Here is a 27,874-nt window from a genome sequence, read left to right on the forward strand (position 1 = left end):
TCTAATTTTTTTTTAATTGAAGAGTAAACAAATACCTGTAGTGAATACTGAGAAGAAAATTGTTTCTGGAGGGGTAACTTTTTAAAAGTTTCAAGAATATACAAAGAATCTTCATGTACACTTAGTATGTTTTAATGGCTGGATTAAGAATTGATAGGAGTAGTTAAGAATTAATGAGTCGATAACTTTGGCACTTAGGAAGCCCTTCCGCTGCACTAACTCATTTGGTTCTCATGTCATCTCTCTGAGGTCAGGCAGGCAGCACCATCCTTGTTCCATCTGTAATACAAATAAGGCTCGAGGGATGTGAAATTCAGAGCCAGAGTTCAGATAGATACCTCCCTCCCCACACATCGCTGCCTGTGCTTAAAGACTTTATTTTCTTTAGTGACAACCAGCAGACTGACCACTAATGAAAATATTTTAAATTATATGAATAATATCATTTGGGCGCTTATCTCGCTAACCATTTTCTTCTACATTACCCTTAGAGAGTCTAATTAATGACCATGGCCACATACTCGGCAAGAGTCCTGAGCCACCCAGGGAACCGCTTGGGAGGCCCCGGGGTGGCACCTGGACCACGCAGCACACAGACTGAACCCACGACTGGCAAAAGGCCCCAGCTGAGTGCTTGACTTGAACGTGGAGAACTGAGACACGCTGACAGCTCCTTCCAGGGCACGTGTGGGACGGGGTTTCCCAAACCGCAGAAGTAGCCCTCAAAGGAGTTCAGACACATGAATTTGACTATTCAACAGAAAAAACACTGGTTGTAGAAATAAAACTATGAGCCTCAAATCCTTACTCTGCCACTTAGCTAATTTTCCTAATTAGAGCAAGTTCCCTCACCTCGCTGCCTTAATTTTGGCATCCACAAGCTCAGACAAAAACACACACAAGCAGAGATGGAGGGAAGGACAGAATCTGGCATGCTGGCAGCATCGGGTGTGTGGTGTTTCCAGGCACAGAAAGCCTGCTCCAGAGCCTGGCCCACAGCAAAGTGAGCCTCTGCTTTTACTCAACTCTGAAAACGCCAAGCAAGGGAGAGTTTGCGAGCGTTAATGGCCTATGAGCAATATGGGGGCATTCTGATTAAAAATCTGCACGGTTTACTACAGACCAACTTTGTTGCAAGTGCTGTCTCTGGCAATAGAAAGTGGAGTTTTTCCTGTGTGTGGCACTCTGCTCTAAGTTTATGGATCTGGGGTAGGAAGAATAAAATATTTACCTTTTCCAGGGCCTCTCTGTCAAGTAGTTCTTGCACAGCTAGCAGCTTGATGCTGTAAGAAAAAAAGTAAAACCACACTTGAAAACAAAACATTTCACGTCACCAAGCATGAGACAAGTCATGAAAACAAAGGTCTGAAATTTCAGCCTGCATTTCTACACCTCCCCCAGTCTGAAGGTGACCTTTGGTTTGAGCTGAAATGACCATTTCAGAACTAGCTGAAATGTTTCTGAATTGTAAAAATGATTTTACCATAGAATCCAGCAATTCCACTTCTTGGCATATACCCACAAGGGTTGAAAACAGGGACTCAGATATTTGCACGCCCACGTTCACAGTAACATGATTCACAGCAGCCAAAAGGTGAGAACAATGTGCATCATTGGATAAATGGATAAACAAAATACAGTGCATACATATGATAAAATATTTAGCCTTAAGAGAAGGAAGTTCTGGCACTTGCTACAACATAGAGGAAACTTGAAGACATCATGCTCAGTGAAATAAGCCAGACGCAAAAGGACAAATACTGTATGATTCTTCTTACGTGAAGTCCCTAGACGTGTCACACCCAAAGAGACTCAAAGTAGAGTGGTGGCTGCCAAGGGCTGGGGGAGGCGGGAATGGGGAGTTATTACTTATTGGGTACGGAGTTTCTGTTTGGGAAAATGTTCTGGAGATGCTGGCGACGGTTGCACACAAAGTGAGTGTGCTTAATGTCAGTGAAATGTACACTTATTAATGGCTGAAATAGTAAATTTTATGTTGCATACATTCCCCTACAAAAATTTCTAAAAGCAATTGATAGTTGCTTATGTAAGCAACTTCAATAAATTCAGAGGAATATAAAGAAGAAAACAGTTACCCATGTTCAGCACTAATCTTCCCTTGATGTCCCTCTGGTGAGAATAACTAACTAAAATCACTCCTTATGAAGACAGCCTGCTCACCCGCTCATTTGTTACTGCATATGGATGGAGCCCTCCTGGGTGCAAGAAGCCAAGAGCACCTGATGACTATGACCTGCTCCTTGCCCACAAGTTCACAGCCTCCCGGAGGCCACGCTGAGGGAAAGGACCAGCAGGGTGCCAAGTGGACTGGCTGGGGAGCCGAGAGGAGCCCAGCCTGCCGAGGGCAGAGATGGCTTCCTCTAGGAGGGACCAGGTTAGCCTTGCCACGGGAGGGGCCTGGGGAGAAAGGCAACCAGGGACAGAGGCACCACGGAGGAGAGAAAGGGCTTGGAGTGTATACAACTCGCCAGTTTCCAGCTTAGGGGCCAGAGCCCAGACTTCAGCCAGCAGCTGAGATGAGGGAGTTCAGATGTGTGGGAACAGGTCCCTTCTGTGACAAGTTGCTTTTGAAGTGTCTAGGGACACAATGAGCAGGCAGCCAGGGCAGGAAGGCCCAGCACACAGGAGGAAGTGGGAGCTTGGTGAGACTGTTTAGGGGGCAGGTCAGCTCTCCATGATGTTGTTCTGCTCCCTCCCCACCCAGCTAATCTGCTTGTGGTCACTGGTCATTGCACCCCTACCAATCTGCACAAGCTCTCCGGGGCAGAAATTGGCCCTACCTGTACCACACACCTCCCTCAAAGGTAGTTATGCCCGTAACAAGTTTCACCTCAACCTACAGAATTCTTAATAATCTCCCTATACAGACAGGCAGGCACTGCCCAACCAAATGACTAGGTTTACCTAAAAGCAGTTCAGCAAGTGCAATAAAAGTGTTAAAGGCCTACAAGAAACCACCGCCACCACCACCACCAATTTAGCAGACATCAGGGCTAATGGACAAGACCCTGTGCATTCCCTCTGCTCCAGTCACTGAGTTTCCTTCATCTCTTGGACATGTTTGCTTTTGCTGTTTCTCTGGCATGGAAAGGTCATCCCCAAGACCTTGACAACACCAGTACATCTAATTACATCATCCCAGGCTAAGTTCAAATGTTAACTTCTCCAAGCAGCATTCCTTGGATTTTTTTTTTTTTATGTGTACTTACTGGTTGTTGTTGTTTAGTCACTAAGTCATGTCTGACTCTGTTGCGACCCCATGGGTTGTAGCCCACCAGGATTCCTCTGTACAAGGGATTTCCCCGGCAAGAATACTGGAGCAGGTTGCCACTTCCTCCTCAAGGGGATCTTCCTGACTCAGCGATCCAACCCGAGTCTCCTGCATTGGCAGGCAGGATTTTACCACTGAGCCATCTGGGAAGCCTAAAGCATTTATTTGTCAGGTTGCTTTTGTCTGTTTCCTCTCACTAGCAGGGAAGCTCTTTGAGGCCAGGGGTTCAAGGGTCTTCTCATTACATCTGTGATGTCTATAACTGACATGAAGGACACTCAGGAATATTTATTTACTGGCTGCCTATGAGGGCCCAGGGGCTTACAGACCAAGTTGCTCCTGGTATGGAGAGCTAAAATCACTGGTCAAGCTTTAGTTTCTCTGTCTGACAAAAAAAGCCCTCCAATGAGATGACTGTGTGTGTTTTGTGTTTTCCTCGGTGTGGACAGTGCTACACACATTTGTAGAAATGCCTGCTCTGTCTGGTGGCAGGTCAAAGCTACCAGTCACTCCTCAGTTCAGTTCAGTTCAGTTCAGTCACTCAGTCATGTCCGACTCTTTGCGACCCCATGAATCGCAGCACGCCAGGCCTCCCTGTCCATCACCAACTCCCGGAGTTCACCCAGACTCACGTCCATCGAGTCAGTGATGCCATCCAGCCATCTCATCCTCTGTCGTCCCCTTCTCCTCCTGCCCCCAATCCCTCCCAGCATCAGAGTCTTTTCCATTGAGTCAACTCTTCGCATGAGGTGGCCAAAGTACTGGAGTTTCAGCTTTAGCATCATTCCTTCCAAAGAAATCCCAGGGCTGATCTCCTTCAGAATGGACTGGCTGGATCTCCTTGCAGTCCCAGGGACTCGCAAGAGTCTTCTCCAACACCACAGTTCAAAGGCATCAATTCTTTGGTGCCCAGCCTTCTTCACAGTCCAACTCTCACATTCATACATGACCACTGGAAAAACCATAGCTTTGACTAGACAAACCTTTGTTGGCAAAGTAATGTCTCTGCTTTTGAATATGCTATCTAGGTTGGTCATAACTTTCCTTCCAAGGAGTAAGCGTCTTTTAATTTCATGACTGCAATCACCATCTGCAGTGATTTTGGAGCCCAAAAAAGAAAGTCTGACACTGTTTCCACTGTTTCCCCATCTATTTCCTATTAAGTGATGGGACCAGATGCCATGATCTTCGTTTTCTGAACATTGAGCTTTAAGCCAACTTTTTCACTCTCCATTTTCACTTTCATCAAGAGGCTTTTTAGTTCCTCTTCACTTTCTGCCATAAGGGTGGTGTCATCTGCATATCTGAGGTTATTGATATTTCTCCCAGCAATCTTGACTCCAGCTTGTGTTTCTTCCAGTCCAGCGTTTCTCATGATGTACTCTGCATAGAAATTAAATAAGTAGGGTGACAATATACTGCCTTGACGTACTCCTTTTCCTATTTGGAACCAGTCTGTTGTTCCATGTCTAGTTCTAACTGTTGCTTCCTGACCTGCATATAGATTTCCCAAAAGGCAGATCAGGTGCACACTCTAATTCCCAATGCACACCTCTAGATTCCATGTTAACAACATGTAACACAAGTTACAGGCTAAGGAGAGTCCAGCTGTAACTCAAGTTTCAGAAGCTTAAACTGCTTCTGAAATAACCACTGGAAAATACTTATATTGGAGGAACTTCTAAAACAGTCTCTTGTTCCTGCCCTTCTCTAAGTCATGAAGTCCGATTTACTATCAGATATCAACAGGTTAGAGGAAAAGATTTAAACACTGTTAATAAACTCAACTCTCTTTTTCTCCCTATTCACAAAGATACTATATTCAAAAGACTGTAGAACATGATCTGAAGACCAACAGTCTCAGGCTTTGAATAAAGATGAAATTAAAACAATTTCTGTTGACTCTTTTCAGAGTCAAAATCTGAAGGACGCTATTCCCTGCTTTCACCAGATTACTTTCCTCTTGAACAGGGATAACAAATACTTGGCATGCACACTCTCCAACTCTCCTCATCCCTTTGCATGGAACTTCCCCCCGTTAGCTTACATACAGCTTCAGAATCCTTCTGAACACTCCAGTAAGCCACAGCCAATCCAGTGAAGCTGGCATGTGAGATGAAACCAATTTAGCTTCTGCTCTAAAATTAATACCAAATAGGTTTTGCGTGTTGAATGGAAACAGAAAAAAATAAAGACCTTTTCACACTATTTAAACCCAGCAACACAAATGAGCTTGCTTTAGGGGCAGATGGAGAAAAGATAACAGGACACTCAAATCTAGATGGTTTGAGGTTCATAATGGAAACAATACATGTTAATCAGAAGTTACTGCTCCAGCTCCTCATAACAGTGGATTTCTTCAGAAAGCTTGGGTTTTTTCCTCCTTAGAGTTGTAACCTTCGGGAGTTTCAAGATTTTTCCCATTACATAACTCTCCTACTGTTAGTTCTTACCTTATTGGAAACTCTCCAGGTTTGGAGTATTCGTTTCAGTGTTTATGGTATCAGATTCTTCCAGCACATCAGATACTCCCTGGGAGGAAATTTCATACACACGAGGAAGCAATGAACCCGTTTACCAAATCCTCCATCTGACACCTCTAACTTCTTACCCTGGAAGGAATCTCATCTCTCAATTCCAATTTTGCCCCTCTTCTCTCCCTCCCTCTCTCCAAGTCTCTCTCTTTCCTTCCCTCGTTCCATCCTTTGCTAATTCCACAAACATAACTGGCACCAGGAAAACAAAGATGAACGCACTATTGTTTCTGACCTCAAAGGGGCTAGGATGCTTCTGGGGCACAGGCTATGGGAGCCATGTCTCTCTGAGGCTCTCCGAGTTCCAACATGGACCAGCAGAGCCAGACTAAACAGCGCATGTCTGTGGGGTGACCTGGTGCTGGGTCAGCATCCTGTGAAAACAGCAGAGCTCCCGTCAGATGGAAGCTTCAGTTTCTTTTTCACACTTGACTTTGAGAAGAGAGGCAAGTCACACAAAAGCAGCTGACAGCCGTGATTTATTTGGAAAAAAGGCCATTTCAAGGCCAAGTTCTGAAGTCAAGATGGGCAACACTTGGAAGGACCTAGAATGCATGCAATTAATGTTTGCTAAGTAAGCGACAAGGAAGTGAAGCACTTGAGGGCAGATGTCTTTAGAGCTCATTAGTGGCTGGCACAGTGAGGGCTGTAATGGAATTTGAAGCAGTGAAGGGGAACGAGTCAGGTAGACACTGACAGTAAGGAAAAGAAGAAGCAAAGTTAAAGAGAAGATGGAGGGCTCCCTGTTGCTTAGGGTGGCAGGCGGAATGAACCTCAATGACCCTGTAAAGGCAGATAACAGGTAACTATGTGGGTGCACAAAAGCACTTAAAAGAATAAACTCCCAACCATACAGAAACTCTCGCTTCCAGAACAGATTACGACCCACACGGCACCAGAGTCAAGAATTCACTCTAGCCAGCTTTCTCTGAGGATTCTGACACTTTGAGTTTCCATTGCATTTATTAAGTGCCATAGCTTAGTGCATGAGATACAGTAGGTTTCAATAAATGCAGAAAGGGTGTAATACAATGGAGCCAGCATTCACTGCCCAGATAAAGCATTTAAGGGGTAAGTATTATGTACCAGGCACTCCTGGATGCAGAGGAAACAATGATGTACAATGATACAACGTAGCCTTTGCCTTCAAACTTCTAAGTTTAATGGAGGAACCAGGTAAGTGCCATCAACCAGGTGAAGAGCGCTCTCTACCGGCAAACTCGGCTGCTGTGAAGCTCTTTGGAAGACCTTAGTAACACACAGCTGGGAGGCTTCCTGGGAAGTGACTCCTAGGCTGACGCTTGCGGGCTTGCAAGGCGGAGAGGTGGGCTGGCAGGAATAGCACGAGGTGGGAGGCCGGGCACAGCCCAGGACTGCAGAATGACCAGGGAACACGGGGTGTCTGGGGTGTGGCGCAAGTGCTGAAAGGTTCTTCTGCAGAAACAAGCAGGGCCAGGCTAGCCACATTAAGGAGCTTAGCCTGTACTTGGGGGGCAAGGAGAGGCCAGATGATCTAGAGCTGTGGTGTGGCAGAGGACCCAGGACACAGAACATGCCCGGTAAATGTATAAAATGGCTCTGATGTGCAGAACCCCTGGGGGTGGAATGGGATGGAGGACAAGACTGGAGGTAGCGAGACCTGAGATAGGTCCTAGGAAGAGATGACGGAGGCTGGTGTGGGGAAAAGGCACTGGGCTATTTCCAAACTGATCAGCAGCTGGCAGAACCTGATGAAGAAGCAGCCGTGGGGGGTGTGGGAGAAAAACATCCCCTCGGCTCCCAGCCTGTGAAAGTGGGGGCTGGAAGGACCAGCTATGTGGCCTGAAGACAGTGAGTCAGGTCCTGGACACACTGATGCTGGGGCCTGTGGGAACTCTCAGTGCGGTATGAACAGCAGCTGACCATCCCTCCGCGAGTTCCAGGCTCTGCAGTGGACACCAGGCACATGAGGGCGGTGACTGAGGAGTCAGGTCACCCAGAGGGCTGTGCAGAGGGACAGAGCCCGAGGACCATCACCACATAAGAGGCAGGCAGAGGAGCAGGGCCTGTTGGGGGGACAGAGAAGGAACTGCCAGGAAGGTTAAGGAAAACCCAGAGCACGAGGCCCAAGAGCCAAGAGGAGAGCGCGTCACACAAAGTTGGGGGGTGCTGGCTCTGATTCTGAAGAAGCCAGGGAAGCTGGGGCTGGTGTTCTGGAAGAGAGAGCTTTCAGGAAGTGGTAGAGGCACCAGGTTTCACAGTGAGGAATGGATGGATGGATGGGAGGTGAAGAACAGGAAACAGTGAGATTAAACTCCAGGTAAAAGAGGTAGGGTGGTAGGTCCCCAGCAGAATTTGCCTCAGGGGCGGAAGGTAAGCCAAGAATTCCTCACCATATTAAGTGCACATAATTATTATTATAATAAATAAATATCAGTTCAGTTCAGTTGCTCAGCTGTGTCCGACTCTTTGCGACCCCATGGACTGCAGCGTGCCAGGCCTCCCTGTCCATCACCAACTCTTGGAGCTTCCTCAAACTCATGTCCATCGAGTCAGTGATGCCATCCAACCGTCTCATCCACTGTCATCCCCTTCTCCCACCTTCAATATTTCCCTGCATCAGGGTCTTTTCAAATGAGTCAGTTCTTCGCATCAGGTGCCCAAAGTATTGGAGTTTCGGCTTCAGCATCAGTCCTTCCAATGAATATTAAGGACCGATTTCCTTTAGGATGGACTGGTTGGATCTCCTTTCTGTCCAAGGCACTCTCAAGAGTCTTCTCCAACACCACAGTTCAAAAGCATCAATTCTTCAGTGCTCAGCTTTCTTTATAGTCCAACTCTCACATCCATACATGACTACTGGAAAAACCATAGCTTTGACTAGACAGACTTTTGTTGGCAAAGTAATGTCTCTGCTTTTTAATATGCTGTCTAGGTTGGTATAACTTTTCTTCCAAGGAGCAAGCATCTTTTAACTTCATGGCTGCAGTCGCCATCTGCAGAGATTTTGGAGCCCAAAAAAGAAAGTCTGTCACTGTTTCCACTGTTTCCCCATCTATTTGCCATGAAGTGATGGGATCAGATGCCATGATCTTAGTTTTATAATTATATATAAATATAAATATGGGGGGAAAAGTGATAGATGCTCAGTCATGTCTGACTTTTTGCAACCCGTGGACTGTAGCCCACTAGGCTCCTCTGTCCATAGAATTCTCCAGGCAAGAATACTGGACTGGGTTTCCATGTCATTCTCCAGAGGATCTTCCAGACCCAGGGATCAAACTCAGGTCTCCTGCATTGCAGGCAGATTCTTTATCATCTGAGCCATCTAAATATATATATATATATAAATATATATATATATATAAAATAAAGTGCAGACATGACCCCTCTTGGGGCTTCTTCCCTTCTCTCCCTCCTCTCTTGCTTTCACCAGCCCTCCCCTGCGGTATCATCATTCCTCTCCACCAATGGTATCATCTACAGGGCTCAGCTTTTCTTTCAGAGCATAATCACCATTTGTACAATTTGGGGGAATCGTAAAGGTCAGAAAGGGGCTTCCCTGGTGGCTCAGATGGTAAAGAATCTGCCTGCAATACAGGAGACCCTGGTTCGATCCCTGAGTCAGGAAGATCCCCTGGAGAAGAGAATGGCTACTCACTCCAGTATTCTTGCCTGGAGAGTTCCATGGATAGAGGAGCCTTCTGGGTTCACAAAGAGTCAGACACGACTGAACGACTAACACACTAAATGTCAAAAGAGTCCTAAACAATGCCAGGGTGGTTTTGTTTTGCTTTTGGGTAATACAATATTTCCACAACCTCTTCTGAAGGAAAGAGGGGAAGGCGTGGGCAATTCCTGGGAATGCAAGTTCTATGCCAGTGCATGAGCCCAAACTGTCCCCGGGCCTGGCAGCCAGGCCACTGAGGACAGCAGGGTTTCCATGCACACCTTCAGCAGGAAGCCAGAGTCTTGGCCACAGCAGAATAAACTAGTCAGGTGGAGGCAGGCAGCCTTCCAGCAAGGAACAGGAGTGGCAGGAGAAGAGGATGGAGGGAAGGGCAGAACTGTAAGCAGGGCCATTGGTCCCGGGAACTGGCTGCTGTCTGCTCATGTGTCCCATGTAGGATGGAGTGGGGGCACTTATGAAACTTCACAAAAGTCAAATTCAGAAAGCATATCAATCCAGTTGTCTGAACACTTCCCTTTCAAGGAAAGCTCCCCTGAGCAAAGTAAGGAAGAGTTCCCTCTTTCGATCACCAAATTCTAGAAGTTGCTGTGGGTGTTAGGTTCAGACTCATTTTCTCTAATGCTTTATTATTTTCCACCACTGGCTGAGGGTTGAGAACACAGTGGTCATCAGCCTCTGGATGCAAGTGGGCATGGACTTGGGAAGAGAGGACCAGCTCCCAGGGAAGGAGGGGTTCTTCTCACACGGGACCTTTCAACCCCATCACAGCCAAACACGCTTGCATCCCACCCTTCCCCTCCAAAGCCACGTGCTGAATCAGCACATCAGGACTAGAACAGTCTATGTGGAATTTAGCTTGGGTAACTCTTCATGGCAAGTTTGCAAGAACTAGTCTGCAAAACACTGGGCAGGAAACTTCTCTGATGATCTTCCTGTGGTTTTTGTTCTATTCAGGTTTTCAACTGCTTGTATCAATTACAGTAAGTTCCATTTCTTCGAAGACTGTCTAATCCCTTCAGATTTTCAAATTTTGAGCCCAAAATTGCACTAGTAATCATTTTTAACTTAAAAACAACTTCTGATTCTGTGGTCAGACCCCCTTCCTCATTAATGTGTATAGATATTTTTTTCTCAATTAAAAAAATTGGATTTCTGAGAAATCAGTCTATTTTGTTGGTCTTCTGAGAAAATCAGCACAGGATTTATCAAGCCTAACATCTTTTTCTAATTAATTAAGGTCAACATTTATCTTTATTGATTTCTTTCTCCGACTTCCATTGTTTTCTTTGGTTTCTCTATTTGCCTTCTTGAGTTAAATATTCAGTGATCTAGATAATTTCTTGTATATATAAAGCCATGAATTTTTCTACAGGTAAGTATTTGTCCTTGTTTCAAATCCGGTTATGGAGCCTTCTTGTTATTTTCTGTCTAGTCTGCTTTGGTCTCTTATGGACTCCATAGTGTTTGGATTATGCTTTTTTTTTTTTTTTAATCTCTGAGTATTTGGGTTTTAAATTTTATAATTTTGTGTTTTCTATAATTCTAGTACATTGTGGTTAAAGAAAGTACCCTGTGTCTTTTCTGCTTTTAAAAATATATTGATGCTTTTTTTGGTCTACTTTATGATGAGTTTTGTTTTTCTGTTTCCAGTGTTTGAGAAGTTCTGGTTGTTTTTGAATCTTCCAGGATTTACCTGTAAGTTTTTCGTATTAGCACAGGGACAGAAAAGAGCTCTGGGATCAGCCAGCCTGGGGTTCAAGCACCACCTACTGGTGCAGGACCTTAGGAACCTTAAGAACAGTGGGTGGGAGGGAAAGGACCTGGCAACCATAGCTTGGCTGTGAGCAGAGATGATGAAGGTAGAGCCTTTAGCATGCTGCTTAGCTCAGAATAAACCCCCTTTTACTAGTAAAAGGTAAAAACCTGGTAAAAATCTCCTTTTACCAGAGTAAATGGCAATTACTGGTACCAATACTATTCAGAATCTTTCTTTAGCCATTAACAATTCTCTAAAGATTAAAATAATACAGGAAATAACTTTTTTTGGGTACCAACCTATTTAAGATAAATAACACAACAAATCTTTACCTCCTCTTCCCTCGTTTATCTCTGTTAACAACACTCTAGGCTTTAGACCCAGAACACAGGCACACTGTTGACTTTCCATTCTACAGTTTATCTTAGGAACAATTTCTGACATTTGTATGTGCTGGATAACCAGACTTAAAATAATCATTTAAACTGTTCTGTAGGTTTACTGATTACAGTGTCTATGTGACCTATTCTTGAGCTCTGTTCTTCCTTACCACTTCAGCTTCTGCAATATATCTTTAAAATTTAAAAGAAAGGAACATGTTTATTTTCCTAAGCCCTTGCATGTCTGAGAATGTCCTTCTTGATGGGCTTCACACACAGAAGACACTTCAGTAAGTATAAAGTAGCTGGGCTACAACATAACCTCCCCAGCCCCCCACAAAAAAAAAAAAAAAAAAAAACTTTATAGATGGTTTGCAAACTTACTTGAAGCAGAAGAGCTTTTACTCTTTCAGATTCCCAACCCAGATAGGTGTGAATATATACAAACTTAAAAAAAAAACAAAACTCCCTGGTATTCTAATCTGATAGGTTCAATATAGAGAACAGATCTAAAGTCATCTTGATTTTTATGATTCTTCTATTTGAGCACTTATGAAATGTGTTTTTTTCTTCCCCTTTATTTTTGTACTCTGTATGTGCCCCAGGGTATGCCCACATATGGGCCTCTTTCACTTGAGTTTGTTTAGAATGTGGTTAGTGAGCGCTTTACATTTATACACAGTCTCTCATTGGCTCAGGGAAGTATCTGATCAGTTCAGTTCAGTCGCTCAGTCTGACCTTATGGACTGCAGCACACCAGGCTTCCCTGTCCATCACCAACTCCTGGAGCTTACTCAAACTCATGTCCATTGAGTCAGTGATGCCATCCAACCATCTCATCCTCTGTCGTCCCCTTCTCCTCCCACCTTCAATCCTTCCCTGCATCGGGGTCTTTTCCAATGAGTCAGTTCTTTGCATCAGGTGGCAAAGGTATTGGAGTTTCAGCTTCAGCATCAGTCCTTCCAATGAATATTCAGGACTGATCTCCTTTAGGATGGACTGGTTGGATCTTCTTGCAGTCCAAGGGACTCTCAAGAGTCTTCTCCAACACCACAGTTCAAAAGCATCAATTCTTCGGTGCTCAGCTTTCTTTATGGTCCAACTCTCACATTCATATACGACTACTGGAAAAACCAGTGCGGACCTTTGACGGCAAAGTAATTTCTCTGCTTTTTAATATGCTGTCTAGGTTTGTCCAGGGCACTAACCCCAATAATGACCAATACCAATAAGCCAAATGTGGGCTGTCAGTTCCATATTCTGTATCTAAACCTTGACTCTTGTTCTCTATCTTCTATTTTCCAGAATAGTTTCTCAAGTTTCTTTTTCCTTCACCCACATCACTGATTTGATATTCCATAGCATTTGTATTAGTTTTCCCTGACTGCCCTAGCAAATTATCACAAGCTTGGTGACTTGCCACAACAGACATTTATTACAGTTCTGGAGGCCTGAAGGCTAAGATCAGTGTCACCAGACCAAATGAAGTTGTCAGAACAGCTGTACTTCCTTAGGAGGTTCCAGGGGAGAATTTGTTCTCTGCCTCTTCCAGCTTGTGGTGGCAGCTGACATTCCTTGGCTTGTGGTCACATGGTTCCAATCTCTGCCTCCATGGTCACACTGCCTTCTCTTCTATCATCAAATTTCTCTCGGCCTATCTTTCAAAAGAACACTTGTGACTGCATTTAGGACCTATGTGGATAACACGGGATAACCTCTCCATCTCTCAAGATTCTCACCTTAAACACATTGGCAAAGTCGGGTTTTGCATTTAGTGTTCACAGATTTCCAGATTAAGATATGGGCATCTTTGGGGGGCCATTCTTCAGCCTCTCACATATTAATACTCTTCTGTTAATACTCCTGCAAATTTGGATCTTAGTTCTGCAGCTGGATTTTTAATCTGTATCTTTTTTTTTTCCTTTTTGTTGCCTTTTCGTATCAACCCATCTTTGCCTTACATTTTTCTGCTCCTACTGCAGGGAGGCCATGTCTTTTTGTAGATACTGCGAATGCTACACATTTCCCCCAAATGCTCTTCTGGAGCCTGCTGTAGGAGATTTTTCCAAAACCAGACCTGCTTCTGGGTCTTTAGAAGCTATTGCCTTTACCTTATCCTGGAGGACTTTTCCCCACAGTCTTTTTTGTCTTTGTGTGCATGCTCAGTTGTTCAGTTGTGTCTGACTTTTTGTGATCCCATGGACTGTAGGCCGCCAGGTTACTCTGTCCATGGGATCTTCCAGGCAAGAATACTAGAGTGGAGGTTGCCATTTCCTCCTCCTGGGGATCTTCCTGAACCAGAAATCGAACCTGTGTCTCCTGCATTGCTGGCAATGGCAGGTGGAGTCTTCACCCCTGAGCCACCAGAGAAGCCCTTTTTTTGTCTTCATTCATCCTTGAATAAGGAAAAGTTTGTCCAGACCAGTGATGAAAGTTCAACAGATGTTATGAGTAGACTGGCAATGGTTCCATTTTCTGCCCACCTGCATAAAGAATGGACCTTTCTGTACCCACTGTGGGAGAGGACAGGGCAAAGACATAGCTTCCAGTGATTCAGAACCCTTGCTCTAACAAAGTTCATTTCCTTCCCTGAGACTTAACTCAAGACAGAAAGCTTTCTATTTTCCCGCATGCACAGCTCCCAGGGCACCCTCCTTACAGCACTTTGCTTTGGGGAAACATACTTACTAGAATGCACTGAAACCCTGCCAGTTTCTCCTATTCCCCATCTGGTTTTCTTCCCATGGTTTCTTTCTCTACTTGGATACAGGGAGTAACAAAGACAGAGAGAGATGAATTTACAAAAGACCACATCTGAGGCCTACAGCTGAGAGGAGGAAAAATAAAGTGTGTGTGTGGGGCGGGGAGGGCAACCAGTTAGAATTTACTTCAAGTACATGAGTCAGGAACTAAACAAAAGAGAAGGTATAAAGTACTTTCTGACTTTTCTCAGGGAGAGGGGGTTGAGGGTTCCTTTCCATGAATCTTCATGTCATCAATTACATCCTAGACAGAGCCCCATGGCCCAGCTCTGTCTTCTCGACATCATCAGTTGATGCTTCCAAGATCCTGGCATTTGTCAGTCCCTGGTTTTTTGCTGACTTGGGAGTTTTGTTATTTTTCTGTGTCATCATGGGTATATCAGGGAGAAATCAGGAGGAGCTGCAAGTCACAGGGCACCTGGAACCAGGGTGGAGCCTGTGTCTTTCTGATTAACAGGACGATGGTTTCGGCAACAGCCAAATGCTTCCAGAGAGCATCTCTGAAGGGCAAGATGATGTCTGGTCTTCTATTTTTAGCAACTGGATTGTTCAGCAGATGGGAAGACAGGCTCCCCCTCAAACTGCAGGGCTCTGGATCCTCCACATGTGGAGAAGTTCCCCAAAGAGAACCCGTTTTCCTGAGGGCAGGTTCAGTCAAGCTTCGGGCGCTTCAGGCCTCCAGGCTCTTGAGTACTTGGCAGGCATCCCAGATCCTGGCTCTCAGGAAGCCCCGTTGTGTGGAATCAGGCCAGTGCCCCCTGGAAATCACAGCAAGCACAAACCACAGGAATTGCCAAAGGCAATTTTAACTGAAAATGGCTGAAGATGAGCAGGGCTAATGGTGGACAGTGAAGGGGAGAGGGGCTCCTGGTGGAGACTGAGAAAGGCTTTTCCAACCAACACTTCTCCTCTGCAGCAGCAAATTGCCTACTTCATGCCACTTTCTAAAAAGGTTAAAACATTTGGCCTAATCTAAGGTCTCAGGCCCCACAAGAAAGCCCATTAGGAAGTTAACGGCATGGTTTAAAGGCAGGAGAGAAAATTACAGTAGACTGGGCGGGTTTATCCCTGGGAAGTTTGGAAGACAAGACACAGGAGCAGACTGAAATGTGGACAGAACCAATGAAGGTGAGAAAGAAGATGCTTTTTCCAGATGTCAGGTTCTCTGCTAAGGCTTTATTCTTGTTTCACTCATACCTCAACATTTTTCCTCAACGACACAGTGGTGACAAACTGCAGATCCCAAAACTAAAGAGCACTCAGGGAGTGGCTCTTTGATTTGGATACTACAAAATTAGTTTTTCTTACTCCTGGCTTTGGGATATTTTATTCTCAACTGAAGCGGCAGGAATTTCTACTCCTATTTTGCAGCTTCAAAGTGATTAGTTGGCTTGTGTAAGGTCCACACAAGAGCTAGAAACAGACACTTGAGCCCAGGTCCGTATGACTTAAAAGGACTCACATTTTTTTCTTAATTCATTTGACAAATATTTACTGAGCACTCACTACATGCCAGGCATGACTCTGGGCACCAGAGACAGAGCAATGAACAAAAAATCTTTACTCCCACTACTCAAAAGCAAAGTGGTCATTCAAACTCAGCTCAGGGCCCTAACTGGTACCTCCTAATTTCATCCTAAACTTCCTCCCCAGTGTCATATTTAACTGTTTAGAGATGAAGCCTTAGACCTTGGATGAGGTTCTTATTGATCGTTCTTAATCCAAGTGGTTATGGTAATGCAGGTCCACTCATCCCTAAGTCAAGGAGGCTTTCAAGTTGTTACCATTCATCTCTCTGATTCAAGTGAATTGAGGACTTCTTGGAACCTGAGGCTTCCCCTCCAATTTTTTTCAACACATGTTTACACGAGAAGGAGACATCTGGCTAATACAATCAGAAAATGCTGCAAATATCATTTGAAGATAGTTTTTCCTGAAGAAACCCTTTTCACCACCTTCCCCCAACTGCTTTTCCTGAACGCTTTTTGTTTATTCCTTGGCTTTCATGGTGGCGGTGGGCTCAGGGGTGTGGTATATGAACCAATAAGATCAAATGCACCAGATCAAATATCTACAGTGGGGACTGTGTCCCCATCCAGCGTGGCCTCACCTGGAAAAAGGTGGGCTGTAGCTGAGCCTGTTCCCTCTGCACTTCCACTTTCCTGTGGTCTTCTCTTAGCAGCTGGTTCAGAACCATGTGAGGTGTCTCTGGGGTGATCTTGTCACATTTTCCTATTTTCCCTTTCCATTCATTAGGCTTCCTTTTGACATTTTCATCTTTTGCACTGTAGGATCTGTGTACCAAATCCTGTGAGTACGGAGGTAACACACATATATACACACATTTTAAATGTGTGCTGGCCAACTCCTGGATCAATAACTAAGGGTTTGGGGCTCTTTTAGATCCCAGGTTTTTGTATTTGGGGATTCCTGTGGGATTCCATGTTACCTATCTTTTCTGTAAATGTCATGAGTTTAGGTTTTGCCATCTAGTTGCTCTTTTTGATCCCAATATTTTAATTATGTTTTTTTTCCAAACCTTCAGTGAAGTTTCTAGAACTATGCAGTGAACACCCACACACCTACCGCCCACATTCCACAACTGTTGGCGTTTTACCATATTTCTTTTCTCACATATTTGTCCTTCTAACCACCTACCAATCCATATATGCATATATATATTAATATTATTGATACATTTCAAAGTAATGCTACAGTCCAATTATTTGATTTCTGATATTTCACACAAAGGCTGGCCTCAAAATAATTCTTCCTCTCACTTTCAACTGACCCACTCCCTGCAGACCCCAGGTCCCATTGTGAAACCCCAGCCTCTAACACCACTGCAGACCTGATGAATGCCTCTCCTTCAGGGCCTTTGTCTGGGGCTTTGTCTGAGGCTTTTGTTAGCCCTTTCTACCCTGGATGAAATCACCATTCACCCTCACCCTCTCCTCTTCAACCATCTAATGTTTCCATCCTAAGCCTGTCAGGCTACCATGAAATGAATATTTCTAAAGCCCAACTTTACATTTGATTTCAGCCAAGAAGAGTGGTATTTTCACACAGTTCTCAGTATAAATGATCCCTCCAGCTGTTCTTAAGGAAATGAGCCTGGCTCTGCTCTTGGCCCCTCCAGCCCATCACCCAACCCTTAGGAACAAGCAGCGTCACTTGTGCCCAGTGAGACTTAGCTACTGCTGCTTTCAACGGTCACTGCCACCGTCTCAAGAGTTTAGTTTCTTGTTTCATTTTTCTGGGACAGAATAAGAGCCATTAACTGAATGTGCAAGAGAAAAAAATTTCCACTTTCAGAACACACTGGAAATCTGAAAGTTATCTAACACAATGTAGGGTCTGTGATTCCAGCTTAATGCTCCAGCCAAAATTCTTCATCTGGCTTTCAGTGCTGAACTTTCACCTCTTACCAAAGGCTTCTCTTCCATTTAGGCCAGATGAAATTCACCTCTGCGTTTTGTCAGAGGCAATGGCCTCCTTCCCCATTAATCAGTAAAAAGCGAACGTTTATTCCTTCTTGTAATGCAAACCAGCCAGTTAGACGCTCTGGGCGCGATGTTGTTTAAAGCAGCAATTATGAGGGCATATTTCATAAGAGTCTTTTCTTTATTTTTTAAAAGAAATAATTTACTAAGCCCATATTTATTGCAGAAAATTCAGAAAATACAAAGGAAAGAGAGAGAAAGGAAATGCTAACCATAATTCTGCAACCTAGGAATTACCATTAACATTTTGATATAAATCCTTTTAGACAGAAAAAAAAGTGAAAACATAGTTTATAAAATTGGAATCATAATGTTATTTCTATTATTTTTAAACTGTTAAGTTATAAGTTATTGTCATTTTTATTAATTGATATGACTACATGTTATTAAGTACTGTCTGATGTAACTGTAATAAAGATATACATATAGATACAGATATAAATATAGATATATGCTATAATAATCCTTGTTGGACATCAAGGCTGTTTCTAATTTTTTACTGTTCTAATTATCGTTTTGGTGAAAAACTTGGAACATACTACTTTCTGAATAACTTTGTTTCAAACAAAAAACTTCCAGGAGGTCAAGGGCTATGTGCATTTTTAAGATTTTAAATAAGTTTGCAAAATTGCTTGGCAGATTTAGACTTCCACCAGTAGTTCTACAACGCACTCCCCTGTCCTGGGTAATTTCTGCAGATCCTCCCTAATCCAATAGGTGGGAAAGGTGCTATTATGCTACTCAAGTTTACATTTATTTGACCACCATTTTATTGGCTGTTTTCAACTCTTCTTTCATCAGAACTAGTGAATGACAGGGGAGCGGGGTGTCAGTCCTGGGAAATGTCTTCCAGCGCCAATGAGTGACACTGGAAGGCCCACAAGAGCTTTAGCAGCCCTGTACAAAGAACACTCAGACCTCTGTCACTTAACTGAAGTTCTGGAACTATCTCCTTCCTCTCCTTTGTTAACTGGATAATTTTCTCTGGGGACACTAGAGTAGGGGGTACAGGAATTTTAGATTTCCAAATACTCTTGATAAATAATTATTTCCAATATTTTGCCCCCAATATTTTATATAGAGGCCCACTGGTGGGAAAAAAGTAGGACTAAAGCCCATTCATGGAGAGAGAAAAAAAAGTATTTGGATGTAATCATTTTCTCAAAATTATATGAATAAACCAGAACCAGAGCCAAATCTTTCCTGTGATTTTGGCAGCAGAGGAAGATTTACCTTTACAAGTGTGCAAAATGAGAAAGCACTTAGACTGGACACAAGTCTGTGCTCTGCAGGGAAGCCCGAAGTTCTTCCAGGAGGGGAAAGGGAGCTCCCAGGGACAGTGGAGGGACTTACCTGCTCTCGCCTCCCTCCCATGAATAGTCCCAACATGGGACAGGGTAGGTTCCAACTCCTCAGAATCTACCCATGACACTGTGCTCAACACAGGACAGACTGAACACAAATCCCAGGCAGCAAAGCCTCCAAAACATCATGTCCACAGGCTTTTAGAATGCCAGAGGCACCCCACTGCAGGGGCAAATGGGCACTTACTCTTGGCTGAGAGCCTTGGTTATCTGGGAAATCTCAACCCCTGGTTTGCGGGGTCACCTTCAAATGTGTGGGGATCTGGCTAGTGTTTGGATATCTGTCCCTCTGAGTTACAAAGAGGAAAAAATCCACTCTATGCCTCCAGCAATTAACATTTGCTGCTGAGTGCCCATACTGCAAGCCGCAGCTAAGTCAAGCCTCTTGAAAGCAACAGCAGTAATCAGGGCTGCCTAGCTTTCATCTCTGGGGAATCCCAAGGTGCAGCAGGAGCTTGGTGACCCAGAATGGTGCCAAGTCCTGGCGAGGATAGAGGCCAGTGGGCTGAGGCTGGGTTTTGTTAAGAAACAGCATCTCACCAAGTTTTCAAAGCTACAGGTCCCGGACATCGCGGCTATGAATTCCAGCTGCTTGGTGTGAAACCTTATCCTCTAGTCTGTAACCCCTGGGGTCCTTCACTGTCTTCAATTTAAAATAGCGATTTCAGGGAGGCCCAGGAGGTTCCCTTTCCCCACCCCCACTCCCCTAACTGGCTGGCTCAGAAACTCAGAGTCAGGCCAGGAAAGCTGCCCGGAATCCCAGCAAAAACTGCTGACCACACAACAGGGAAGAAGCTTCTGCAAGACAGGGGCCTCTCTTATCAGCCCAATTCTCCAACCTCAGGGAATTCCAAAGCAGGTTTTGAGTTGACAACTTCAAAAATTCTTCCAGAAAGCAGGCAGTAAGAGAACAGACATCCCTGCTCTTGGAATTGTTTTGTTGCTGGCTCCTGCATAAGTGTCAGGGGAGCAAGTTAATTTCCAACAACCACTTGCTTGTAGTTTTGGGGTTAGGGCAGCAGTTCTCAAGCTTTAGTGAGCATCATCTGGAGGGCTGTTAAAATGGATTGCTGAGTCCAACCCCAGGGTCTTCTGTTTAAATATGAATTTGCATTTCTAACAAGTTCCCAGGAGAGGCAGTTGCCAGACTGGGACCCATACTTTGAGAACTCCCGAATTAGGGTATAATAGCTAAGAATGCCAATTTCATAAAGATTTCAACACAGCCAACCTCACATGGTTCACATCTAAGATCTCCAGACTAGACTTGAGGAGGCTTGCTCTGAGAGAATCCCAGTATCTGTGGATATGAAGGCCAACTGTAGCCATTGTGCTAGGCCATTTAATGTAAGACATTTGAGCATCCTTGAATTTTGGAATCTATAGGGGTTCCTGGAACCAATGTCCCATAGATGCTAAGGGACAAATTGTATTTGTCCCTCCCTCCTTACTATCCTTCCACTCAGATCTTCAAGTCCTCTTTTCCAAGACCAAACAGCTCACCTTTGCTCGAATGACTGATCACATTCCTTTCCCCCAGGACCTGACTGCAGCCCCACTCTAACACTGCTTTCTCCATTGATTTCTTTTTCGGTCTCTTACCACCACTGGCACTTGGTGCCTGCTCTCTCCTTGAAACTTTTCTCCTGAAACTCTTCTGGGCCCCCAGCACCTTCTCTGAATCTTTCTTATCCATTACTTCTTTGGGTTGCTTGCTATTTTCATTCACTCATCCTCCTGGAAACCCTATGTCAGGCAACCCTGATTAACAACAGTGGACAAGACAGACCCTGCCTTGCTCTCATGCAGCTGACAATCCAGTGGGGGGCATCTCCACTAATCAATTAATTGCACAAGTGGTCACTTAACTACAAACAAATCGAGTGCTCCAAAAGAGAAGAACAGAGTGCCAAGACCACAGATGATGGGGGTGGGATGGGGTTATTCAGCCTGGGGCAGGAAAGGATAAGGAAGAAGTGTCATAGGTTGGAACTGGTCTGGCACTGCTTTTGCCAAGGCCTTAAATATTTTTTTTTTATTTTTATTTTTTTTTAGCAAAGTAGCACATTCATTTTATTTTATTTTATTTTATTTCCTTTTTTTTTTTTTTTTTTTAATTTCAGGTATACACGTGCTCCCCATCCTGAACCCTCCTCCCTCCCCCCTCCCCATACCATCCCCCTGGGCCGTCCCAGCGCACCAGCCCCATTCTGAAAGACCCACATGGATGATCTGAGGCCAGGTGTCATGGGTGGAATAGTGTCCCACTCCACCCAAATCCATATGCTGAAGTTCTAATCCCTAGGACTTCAGAATGTGACTGTAATCAACGGTCTTTAAAAAGCTAAAGTTAAAATGAAGCCAGTAGAGTGGCCCTAATAAAATACGAGTGCAGCCCGCCAGGCTTCTCTGTCCATAGGATTTTCCAGGCAAGAATACTGGAATGAGCTGTCATTTCCTTCTCCATGAGACCTTCCTGACCCAGGAATCGAACCTGTATCTCTCGCATCTCCTGCATTGGCAGGTGGATTCTTTACCACTGTGCCACTTGGGAAGCCTAATAAAATATGACAGATGTCCCTTAAAAAAAAAAAAAAAAGGAAATTCAGACACAGCTGAGTATAGAGGGAAGACCATGTGAAGACACAATAGTCATCTATATGCCTCAGAAGTCAACTCTGCTGACCCTTTGATCTCAGGTATTTACTTCCCAGAACCATGAAGACACAAATTCTGTTGTTTAATTTGCCCATTCTATGGTACTTCATTATGGCAGTCCTTCCCATAGCTGCAAAATGGGGCTGAAAGCTTCTATTAATCATGATAAAATGGAAAAGATAAGTGGCCAGGATTCAGAAAATACTGATTCTCAACCAGCCCTTTCCCATGGCTACAGCCACCCATATTTCCCAAAAGCAACAGCACCAGACCAATTCCTAGGCCAGGCAAGGCCCACAAACCACACGCAGCCTCCTGCCAACCCACCCTGAACAGGTACAGCCCACACAACTCCTCTGGCTTGCCACATTAAGCAGTCACTCCTAATAGCCTTCCATTAAAGCCCAGAAATTCACACTAAGTTGCCTGATAACCGGCAACAGCAAGAGGAAAGCACCCCTCGTGTATCCAAGACAGACACATTAATCAATAAAGGCAGCCACATGCTGAACTTGGCCTTGGTCTTAAAATCTTTCTCTCCCTGTTCAAGCAGCTCCTACTAAGGAACTAGAGCTGGCAGGGAGAGAGGACACCCCCCTGGCCAGCAGGCCTACAGAGCAGCCTGCAGTGTTTGCAGAATGAGACATGGTGATGGTTAACTGAATTTGATTTCTAAGGGATGGCTGGTCCCTTAGATGGGTAGATGGCTTTGAGGTTCAGCAGACCCGGGATCGAAGCTGGCAGACTCCGAGTGAAGGAGACCAAATACTTAGGGTGTGCTCACCACGTGCCAGCACTGCCCTAGTTTCATCATATACTCCTTAATGTAATCCACACAGCCCTGTGAAGTGGGTACTATTCACACCTCCAATTTACAGATGAGGACACCAAAGCAGAGTGGTTGCCCGACTTGCCAAAAGCCTGAGGTTTGAGCCCAGATTAGCTCTAGGCCTGTGTTTTTAACCTCTGGGGTAGAAGCTTCCAAGCTCAGAGTCCATCAGGCTTGCCTGGAGGGCTTGTTAAAACACAGATAGTTTGGCCCCTCTCCAGAGTCCTCATTCTGAAAAGCGTGAGTGGGGCCTGAGAACCTGCATTGCTAACAAGTTCCCAGGTGATGCTGCTGGTCCAGGAACCACACTTGGAGAACCACTGCCCTATGGAAGCAAAACTACCTCTATAATGATAAGCCCACAGAACAGCTGTGCGAGATTCATGAGCCTACAGAGGAAAAGCACTTAACACACGTAGGGGGGTGTGTGTGGGTGGGTGTGTGTGTTCTTTGCGACCCCATGGACTGCAACCCGCCAGGCTCATCTGTCCATGGGATTTGCCAGGCAAGAATAATGGAGTGGGTTGCCATTTCCTTCTCCATGGTACAGCACAAGAGGCCCGCAAATATTACAGTTCTTCCCTCTGACTCATGCCAGCTCCATGAGCCAGCAGTGGGTGGGGTAGGCCTTCTGTCTTCCTGTTTCTAAAACTCTACCACATCCTCCCTTGTGAGCCTGGGGCAGCCATCACTCAATTCCAAGGAAAGAGCAACCCCCCAGCTCCTGTGCCCAACCTCTAAGTATGAAACCATGCTGTTCTGATGCATCAGCATGGATGAAATCTCAGCAGAGCCTCATGTGTGGATGCCAAAGCCAACAGGCCTGAATTCCACCCACAACCAAACTGGAAGAGGTATGCCCACTTGATTTTGTGTTTCTAAATATTAACATCGGAATTTTGCAAACTTTGCTTGTTCTTTTAAAAGGGCTGTTACGAAGGGGATGAGGGAGAGAGGAGTACAGGGTCTGGTTTACTTCAAGAATAACCTTCTCCTAGTTTGAGAACTTGTCCGTCTGGCAGGCCACTTTGGCTCCCTGCCCCGCCCCATCCAGTCACACTGGGAACCCCCGTCCCTGCCACCCTAGACCAGGGCCGCCTCTGAACTGGAGTAACCTAGGCCTGCTGGCCCAGGCCCAGACAGACAGCTCATTCGGGTCACTAGGATTCACACTTTAAAAGGAGGAACACGCTGATGAGATAAAAATAAAAACTGCTGAGTGCAGAGGAGGCTCACCATTCCTGGAGGGCAGCAGGCCCCAGGCAGGCGTGTGTGTGCTCTGTCTTGCCCTAGTGGTGGCCAACGGCCTTGTATGGACAAAAGGCAAGAGCCCAGCTCCTTGTGTGGGTTAAAATCTTTGCACTGAAATTCCAGATGGGTGGTCGGTTCGCTTGGGAATGGAAACATCCAGAAATGGTGCTGTCTCCCCCAGGACTCCCCAGTAACTACAACAGAAACACTACAAACAGCACTTAAAGCATGAACTTTAACAGAGAGAAGGGATTCCCTGGTGGCTCAGACGGTAAAGAGTCTGCCTGCAATGTGGGACACCCGGGTTCCATCCCTGGGTCAGAAAGATCCCCTGGAGAAGGAAACAGCAACCCACTCCAGTATTCTTGCCTGGAGAATCCCATGGACAGTGGAGCCTGGCAGGCTACAGTCCAGGGGGTCGCAGAGTTGGACACAACTGAGCGACTTCACTTTTTAACAGAGCGATCTTACAGAATTGTATACAAAATGTTCTCGTGTCAGATGTCAAAACCAAAAAAAAATGATAGCTGAAGGCAGAAAAGGACAATGGAATGGAGATCAGCTGATCATTAAGTTTCAGGGCAGGGCTGTTCCCACCACTTCCTTCCTTCCTAAAGACCACATCCAGGGACACATTTTAGATGCAAAGCTGCTCCAGAACTAGCTAATCGGAACTCTTCCGGAATCTATAGCCTACGGACATCTAGTAGGATTTCAAGCAGGTGACCTAACTTGCCACCTGTCTGGGCTGTAAAACGGACATTCCAGGTTCAGAAGTTCTAACCCAAATGGATGACGTTCAGAATGCATCTACCTTTCACTTCAGTTTATCTTCCTAGCAAAGATATCATTCGATCTTTCTGCTCAAATCTCTCGCCTCTCAAGTGCTCCCTGGACATCTTGGGCAAAATTAGGAGTGTTACTCTTGTGCTTCCACAGCCCCTGCTCATACCCACTACAATTCTAACTACAGTGATGCATGATGCTTTTCCCCTCCACTGGAATCTGAGCTCCAAGAAGGCAGGAGTTGTCTGCCAGTCAGGACCTGCTGCTGCTAAGTCGCTTCAGTCATGTCCGACTCTGTGCAACCCCATAGACAGCAGCCCACTAGGCTCCTCTGTCCCTGGCACCCAGCATACCCTTAATAAACATGTGCCAAAGGAATGGTTCCTGCCTGGCCTCTCTCACAGTTTTAGGAGAGCATACTAAAATATCCTGTAATGGAAAAGCCCTATGAAAATGGAAAGTATTACAGTCTACAGTTTAAGTTATTAAGGTTGAAAGCTTTTTTTTTTTTTTTTTCTCCCAGTGGCAGAAGAATGCTATGAAAGACTCGACATCAAATGCTATAGTGATCATTACAGGCCCAGACGGCATCCTAGCAGCCTTTTGGCCTCACTCATAAGATGCTGAGTGATACAGCTTCTACGCCTGCACTGCCCAAGACAGCAGTCATGAGCCACATACTGCTCCTGGGCACTTGAAATGTGATGGTTATGAAGTGAGATGTGCTGCTAAGGGTAAAACACACTGGATTTAGAAGAGCACACAAAAAGAAGGTAAACTATTTCATTGGTAATTTTTATGTTAATTATGTACATAAATGTTGAATGTTACTATTTTGGATCTACTGGCTTAAATTAAAATTAATGCCACCTGTTCTTACTTTTTAAAAACTGTGCTTGCAGAAAATTAATGCCACGCTCCCACTTGTGGCACTGTATTTTGAGTCTGTGCTGTTTCTTGGATAGTCCACCAAGAACAGTTCTCTCCGACCCAGCCCTGGAACCTGAAGAGGTCTGCTCATTTTCTGGGATTCTTACGATAAAATTCTATTCTTTAGTTAATGTCTCCATCCAGGGATACAGCCTTGTTATCACCCAGCCTTCAGCCAGGGTCCTGGAGCCAGAAACCCTCTCTGGGACGGTCTGGGGCAGCCTGGCTGTCTCTAGACAGCAGCCTGCATGTCGTCTGGGCTTGAATGCACATGGACCGGCGTGTGAGTGGAGGATGCCACGGCCTCAATTCAGCCCATCTTGGCAGTATGAGCTCATTGTACTGGAGGATTTCTGCTCTTATTTAGGTCAGTGGCCCCATTACCCCAGAGTCTGAGAAAGAGTTTCTATGGAATTTTGTTTTTACACTCTTTGCTATCCTTGTCGTGTCTTTGCAGAAAATGCCACTTTGCAGGTGTTAAACCTATAAAAAATAGCTGGAAAACTGGTTTTCAAGTGCTATATACTCTGCCCTCCTGATAAAATCGCCTGCTCGCTTCGGGAATTTGTTAACCATTTTCAAAAGTGAAACATGTTAAAGCCACATCATTTGGGGGAAAAGAGTCACTTTACATGCTTTCCACCTGCAGCTCAGTTTTCTAAATCAAACTTGAGACAAACGCCTTCACACTTCCCCACACAGCACTGGAACCCAGAATCAAAGAGCCACATTGCCCATGAAACTTGAACCCCCTTGCAGAGCTCAAGAGAGGCCAGAAATATTCTGCAGGCCACTCCCCACCTCCCATGTGAAATATAGGACATGTCTTCCTAATTTGCAAGATAATCATGGGGCAGTGACTTACATACGATACAGTTTTCAAAGGAGAGGAGTCTTTGGAGTCCAAGACTGTTAATTTCTTCCCATTGTTTATCTCCCAAGAGCCCAGGAGTGAGTGACAGAAGCTCACACCGCCCCCACGCCGTTCTCGGCTTTCGTTCCTGATGAAACGTGATGTCTGTGTGTCGTGTTCAGCTGCCATCCATCTCCCCTACCCACCTTGCACTGCCTTGAGGGCCAGGACACCAGGCACAGCTAACCCTTTCCCTGCTGAGAATCAGCATAGTTGAGAGCCAGAGAGGTAACTTGTGTATACAGGCCACTGGTGGGAACAGAAATGAGCTTGAACCACTGTTCCTGGCTTTATGTACAGCGAACCTTCCACCCAGTCAATAACCATTCCAAGATGGTCTTGCCACCAGTTCCTGAGATTAAAGAGCCACGACTCATTCATCAGTACACCCACAGTGTCCAGCATGGGTTCTGGTGCCCAGCAAGGTATCAATAGACATTTGCGGATGCTGAAGCTCCATTACTTTGGTCACCTGATGTGAAGAGCCAACTTATTGGCTCCAGACCAAAATGAGTGGGAAGAGGAAAAGGGACAGAGAGTGGAGACTCATTCTAGGATGATGGGCAACAGGCATCAGAGCTTTAAAATATGCAGACTCTTTGACCCAACAGCAACCTACAGGTAACCAAGAGTGTGCTTAAATATGTATGCTTAGTACAGAGTTGTTTAAAATATATATTTTTAAAAGGAAAAGCTTAAATGCCAAACAACAAAGGCTAAATGGGAATAACAAGAGTACCTATCTCACAGCACTGTGTGATGATAAAGTGAGTTAACAGAACAGAGCTCAGAATAGTGCCCAGCACAAAGCAAGTTCTATACAAATCCTACTCATGGTCATCCTTATCCTGGCTGCTGCCATCCTTAGATGAATTATGATGCCTTTACCTAATACAGCCATTTCACTACTAAAAAGAGCATTTAATAACATGAGGGAAAGACTGAAACAATACTGAGGGGGGGAAAAAGTGCTTTATAAGACTGTACATCAGCATGATCCCAATTTCATACAAATAAACATTCATTCATGAACAAAAGAAATGGAGATCGGAGGTGTATTTGCCAAGATGCTCAGAACAATTCATACAAATGGTGGTATTAAGGTGGTATTTTTCTTTATTATTTGTGCTTTTCTGACTCCTCTGAATTTTCATAGTAAAATGTACTCATTTTGTGAGATTTTTTTCAAATTAAAAACTGAGAGAGTGGTTAACTTTTGGCCCACTGCCTAATTTTCCTTAAACCA

The 27,874-nt window shown here is 44.9% G+C and overlaps 1 protein-coding gene and 1 long non-coding RNA gene across 5 annotated transcripts in view; one reads left to right on the forward strand and one right to left on the reverse strand.

Annotated features, from left to right (window-relative positions):
• The window catches only part of EEPD1 (endonuclease/exonuclease/phosphatase family domain containing 1), a 193,398-nt gene that overhangs the window by 41,269 nt on the left and 124,255 nt on the right, over positions 1 to 27,874 (reverse strand). For all 4 annotated transcript variants that reach the window (XM_061414136.1, XM_061414135.1, XM_061414138.1 and 1 more), the window contains exon 3: positions 1,232 to 1,283. In XM_061414136.1, the coding sequence (XP_061270120.1) occupies positions 1,232 to 1,283 (52 nt within the window). The remainder of the gene's footprint in view (positions 1 to 1,231; positions 1,284 to 27,874) is intronic.
• Positions 23,160 to 27,847, forward strand: LOC133246136 (uncharacterized). Its single transcript, XR_009735929.1, has 2 exons — positions 23,160 to 23,602; positions 25,309 to 27,847. It is a non-coding gene; the product is annotated as an uncharacterized LOC133246136 (long non-coding RNA).

Source organism: Bos javanicus, chromosome 4, assembly GCF_032452875.1.
Source record: "Bos javanicus breed banteng chromosome 4, ARS-OSU_banteng_1.0, whole genome shotgun sequence".
NCBI classification, from domain to species: domain Eukaryota; kingdom Metazoa; phylum Chordata; class Mammalia; order Artiodactyla; family Bovidae; genus Bos; species Bos javanicus.